The 6,000-nt window shown below is 30.6% G+C and overlaps 1 protein-coding gene across 1 annotated transcript; it reads right to left on the reverse strand.

Annotated features, from left to right (window-relative positions):
* Positions 1-1,098: 1,098 nt before the first annotated feature.
* Positions 1,099-3,277, reverse strand: LOC137806319 (zinc finger protein CONSTANS-LIKE 16-like). Its single transcript, XM_068606358.1, has 2 exons — positions 2,087-3,277; positions 1,099-1,533 (listed from the first exon to the last, which is right to left on the reverse strand). The coding sequence occupies exons 1-2, from the start codon at positions 2,975-2,977 to the stop codon at positions 1,270-1,272; spliced, it is 1,155 nt and encodes a 384-aa protein (XP_068462459.1). The 5' UTR covers positions 2,978-3,277; the 3' UTR covers positions 1,099-1,269.
* Positions 3,278-6,000: the final 2,723 nt, after the last annotated feature.

Consider the following 6,000-nt stretch of genomic DNA (forward strand, 5'->3'; position numbering starts at 1 on the left):
AATAAAGATTAACACCTATTAATCCTTGAAATTAAGGAGTGCACACTATATAAAGGAGTCTTCTCCATTTATAAACATGAATATATCTTGGAATTGAATGAAAGTCTCCTTTGTAGGTTTTGTAAGAGTTTCATTTTTCTCTTCTCTTGTTTTGGTTCTTATCTTCATAAGCTTTCACAAATGATGAATCATCTTGCACTTTTCTTTAGCTTTTGGATTAAAGGTAGCGTGTTCTTACTTCATTCTCTTCTCTCAATCCATTTTTTATTTTCTTTTGCAAAATATTCTTATTTTACAAAGTTCGTTTTTATGACTTTTCAGTAGCATACAAATTTAAATCATCAAGATTACATGCTTTTGCAAATTTCTTCTTCTCAAACACCTCTTGATTTGATAAAGATTCTCACCTTCACATCCCAACGCTTATCAAATGAAATCTCGCAACATAATTTTAAAAAGTTTTAAAACATAATTCAACACTCTCTTCTTTTGTTTTGATATGTTTTCACACTTGTGTTTTTCTATTTTTTTCTTATTTTTCTTGTAATGTTTGTTAAAAAGTTGATTATAGTGGATTATCTATGTTGGGGTGATTATACAACTCATCATCTCTAAATCGGTATCAAGAAACTTATCTTGAACAATTTTATCTAAAGACAAATTATTTTTTCAAAAAAGCATGTAAAGATCCAACAATATTTGAGTTACCGCTTCTAACAATAATCAAATCAACCTGATAATCAAAAGAATAAAAACAACTAAATAATAAAAGAAAATCAAGAAGTATAAATCTCGATCTAAAATCCTAATTTTAAATTTACAGGGAATAATCAACATAAAAAATTTAAAAAATAAAAGATAAAACACAACACAATTTCAAAGCTTATCTCTTGGCTATAATACTTATATATAATAAAAATGTTGGATGGATGTTATAATTATAATATGGATATATTTATGTTTTTCTAATCGGAATACATTAACAACTATATTATTTTTTATAGTACTTTAATATATATTTTTTTATATAATTTAGTTATTACATATATATATTAAAACTATCATAAAACATCAGATCAAAAGATATATACATAGGAGTGTCATCAAAAGCAAAATTTTCCTATTCAATCTCATGAAGAGCCATCCATACTATAATGTTAACTTAAATAGTGGCAATCTTAACCTTCGACACTGCTTCATGCTAATGAATTTGTATATATACATGCGGATTCCGACATGAAAGTACCACATTAATTTCAAACAATTTAATTATACTCTCTCTTCTTTTTTGTTTAGCAAAGGAAAAATGGGTGGTGTTGCTAAAGAAGGCCTCTTTACAAACCTCCCTTTCATTCTTGGTCTTTTCTCCGCATTCAGTTTTCGAACCTCATACCTTATTTTCTTCGAGAACAACCTTTTACGTCGCTTTTCTCTATATCTTGACACTCTTGCTTCTCTTCCACCGTCTGCCATTGCTGCATCACACCCAAATAATTCCCCACTACGATGCTCAAACTCCACTCCACACGTTCTCTGCTAATACATTACCATTAATAATGCAATGTTACTATAAACATTTTCAACTACTATATCATCAAATCACCTATGCTTATAAGATGCTTAACTTTCGAAACATCGTATCAAAAAGTACATTTACAGTAGTTGTTATATAGCTATAACGGTATAAAAAGTTCCCCAATAAAATTGTGTTAAAATGTTGAAAATATAATTTAAATAAGTATAATCAAAACTATGCCACATACTCTTGCTTTACCCAAGTTCCAAATGAATAAACAATATAAAAAAACAACTATAGAGAGGAGTGAAAAATGTGAAAATTGTATATTGAAATAAAATGCACCATATTATAACTATCATATGCTCTAAATTCGGAAACTCCTCTTAAATGTGTGTCTGTGTCAATATCCGACACTCTTATCGAACACTGACACTCATATGACACCTGTAAGATACGTATATGTATCCGTGTATCCTCGTATCAGAAATTCGTGTGTCCTAATCATAATCCGATTCAGATTGTGAATTCAATGAAAGTAATTAAAGTGAATGGATTCTGGTATCATACCATGCAATGAGGCCAGAACTGCGTGGTGCCCAAGTCTGGTTTATGAGAAGTAGTCCACAGGGATCTTTGGCTGGTCCAAGCAGTGATTACAGCTTCATAATCTAACCGCAACAATAAGATCTTCTTCTTCTTTCGCTGATCATCTTCTTTCACTACTTCTTGCCTCTTATCCAACCCAATAACCTTTTCCTTAACCTCTTCACATGTCAAAGAAAAATTCAGCTCATGCCCACAATCAAATCCCAATTCATACGCCTCCTCCTCCACCTTCATGTTCCCACCACCCACACAACACTCCCACGAAGCATGCTCCTCCACCTCATCGGTACCCACCAGCCCCAACTCTTCCATTCCCACACACTCACTCTCCAGTCCCTCCCTCAACAAACTCTCAACATCAGCACTGAACGCAATCTCAAACGCGCTTTCACATCCTAACAAATCAACTCTCCTCTCATCGCTCACGGATACCCCTTGCTCTGCCGAAGGAGTTGCGGGCACTCTATAAAGAACCTCATCCACGCTCTCTTCATGGGAGTTCGAATTTGTGTCTTCGGGTACCACATCGAAGGGATTCTTCAGAGCCTTATTACCGTTCTTCCCGTGACGTGGCGTTCGGGGTTTCTTGGTGAACCCTTTGTGCCACGATGGACCGTTACCCGTTCCAGAAAACGATTTCTTGTTGGCTTCGATGTGTGAAACGATTTTCAAGCGAACGCGGTGGTGTCTACGCGCTAACGGGTTCGCTGAGTGAACGGAAGAGTCGCAAGCTTGGCAGAGGAACGCGTCGTCGGCGGCACAGTACCAACGCGCTCGATTTCTTATGCAGCTGTCGCACGCTCGTGCCGTTTTGGCGCCGACAGCGTTTCCCTTGTTCTTAGTGGAAGACATGGCTGGTTAGAAGAACAAAATTGTGAGAGGGTGATCGAAACCTACGAATCGAATGAGGTGGGAAATGATTCCGAACAAAACAACGTTGGATTTGATTGGATTATTGGGAGTTGTGGAGTTTGTGAGGGTTGCTTACGCGGAAAAGGTGAAGGGTTGTTGGAGAAAATATGAAGAGAGTGGAACATAGAATAATAATGCAATGGTGATGATAGTGTAAGATGAATGATAGGGAGGGAAAGGGGTGGGTGTTTGTCAGCATGTCCTGCGAGCAGCACTTTCCCTGTAGGATAGGGACCCTCTATTTTGTTACTGTAATTTCTTTATTTATATATTTAGTGTTATTTAAGTTTTTTTTTATTTCTTTATATATATTTTATATTCAAATACCAATTTTTTTTAATTAGATTCTTTCATAACTATTATCACTATTACATGAAATTGTTAAATAAAAATTAATTTTTAATATAAAAATTAATTAATTAATATACCTACTAGATTAAATATTATATTAAATTTATAGCCAATTAAATATTACTTTAGATATTAATTAATTTTTTTAAAATTGATTTCTATTTAATAAAAAAATTTAGAGTGTGTATTTCATTTTTAAATGTATTATGTTTAAAGTATTTCTTATAAGAATATTTTTTTCTACGCTTAATATTATATATGCATATTATATACTATCAATTTTGAACTTTTACGATTGTAAAGTAATATTAACATATATATATATATATATATATATATATTACTAATGTTTAATCAAAGTTACAACAATAATAACTTTTCATATCTATAAATATAACAATATAACAAGGAGTAAAAAAATAAACTTGTTTGAGGTGTTAGTTTTTTATAATTTTACAAGAAAATTAAAAAAAAAACAAAAATTGTCAGAAAAGATTAAAAAAAAGACGTTAACTTTTTTTCTGACCGACATGTAATTTCTTTTTATATAAAAAGTTTTCAGATGATCTGTAGCTTAACATCTCATACACTTCAAGTAACAATAATCACCTACCATCATATAAAAAATATTATTAAAAGAAAGGATTAAACCAAAATTCATATCTTAATAAAAACGATACATAGGTAAACTATACATATTCATAAATAATTCTGAAAACAGACTTGGTAGAAGCCTATTATACTAATGAAATGATTCTCTATGAATAAATTCTAAATTAGTCAACTTATCAACACACGCATTTCCTTCACACAAAATATGAGTAACCCTAAACCTCATTTTTTCACAGTAATTAAGACAAGTATGTATTTTATTGATTACGAAGCATCCACGGAACATTAATCCTAACAGTAAATTAAGCACAAAGCAAGGCAGAATCACATTCAAGTTATACATTAGTAAGCCTCATCTTTTGAGCTTTTTCCAATAACATGTATAACTTTATAAAACTCACCAACTATAAGAGTCTGAGTCTCAAAAAACATAAAGAAAACATCAATAAATTTCTCCATACTCTCGTAGAAATACTAATACTAATGTGTGTCCACTTTAAAATTAACTCTCCGCGTCTTCCATACCTTATCCGTCTTCTATACCCTACCCATCTCTCATAGTTGTACCTTCCTTTTCCTCTATCTCAGTCACAAACCTTCCATGTGTTTTGACACTCAAACATTTTTAATGTTTTGTCAAGGTGCATGATTTTCTACTTCAAGGTTTGTCCAAATTACTTTTAAGTGGTTTCAGATCTCTCAAAACGTACAATATTTTTCAGTTAGTGAAACCCTACTTTCCAAATTATTTGTATTAGGCACTAACATGGGTTGCTAATGAAACCCTACTTTCCAAATTATTTGTGCCAACACTGATGTGGGTTGCTAAAGGCAAGCATTGCATTTAGTATATAGGTTATTGTTTGACTTCAGAAGTCACCAAAAGAGGTAAGATTTAGACTTTAAGAAAAATAATCGGTAAGATTTGCACCACACACTCATTCTAATTTAAAATTCATAAATTTTAGCTTTCAAAATAATATGTTTTCGCATTATATCATGTTATTTATAGGTTGAAGGGGACTTGAGATTTATTTATATGACTTAAACTTTGATTACTTTGAATAAAAAATAGATATTTAACTTCTAAATAGGAAAAAAAACCATATATTTAATTGTATTTTTTATGATTTTTTTTAGTTAAAGTTCATATATTTTGAATAAAATATTAAACTTTAAAATATTAACACAGTATTATCTTTCTTGATTTCAATTTTCAATGGAGTTGGTTTTATATATAAAAAAATAATACTATAATAATATTACTTAAAAGTATTTGCTAAAAATATTTTAATATCGTCTTATTGACGTTTTCATAAAAATAAATAATATATATATTATTTGGATTTGGTAAATAAAGTATTTTTCATTGAATATGAAGATATATAAAATAAAATTTTACGAATAAAGGTTAATTAATATTTAAAAACCACAATACTTTAGTAAGAGTATGTTTTTTCATATCTAAATACAATATCCTTTTTGTCTAATTAGATGTATTATAAAAACATGAATGTTGATAAGAAAATAATAAAAATATAAAACATGTAATTGAATTAATTGAAATTTATATACTGTATTAGAAGAACATTACAATGTATTAACTCAAATTTATTACGTACAGGTGAAGGGCAGTTTGAAAGGCAAATAAAATATTAGTGTAACTAAATTAATTATCCATATTATTTTGATAACCGTAAATGTAAATGAAAAGATATTGGAGATTCACGTTTAGAACCTTTCATTGTATATAAATGTGTGTAAACTTCAATCTCATGAGCCGATTTTATAGGGTTGAGTTAGGTTTAAAATCTACTTCGTAACATGATATCAGAGTGATTTCAAGTCTATTCTAATAAGTATTTATTGGTCTTATCAGACCACCCGATATTAGACCATTTAAGTGCAGGATTTTCATTTTGAAATTATCGTGTTTGGTATGGAAAGTGACAAGGAGACGAGACGAACTGAGGAAGTGAGCATTAATTTGAGCTGACAAG

This window comes from Phaseolus vulgaris, chromosome 3 (assembly GCF_000499845.2).
Source record: "Phaseolus vulgaris cultivar G19833 chromosome 3, P. vulgaris v2.0, whole genome shotgun sequence".
NCBI lineage: Eukaryota > Viridiplantae > Streptophyta > Magnoliopsida > Fabales > Fabaceae > Phaseolus > Phaseolus vulgaris.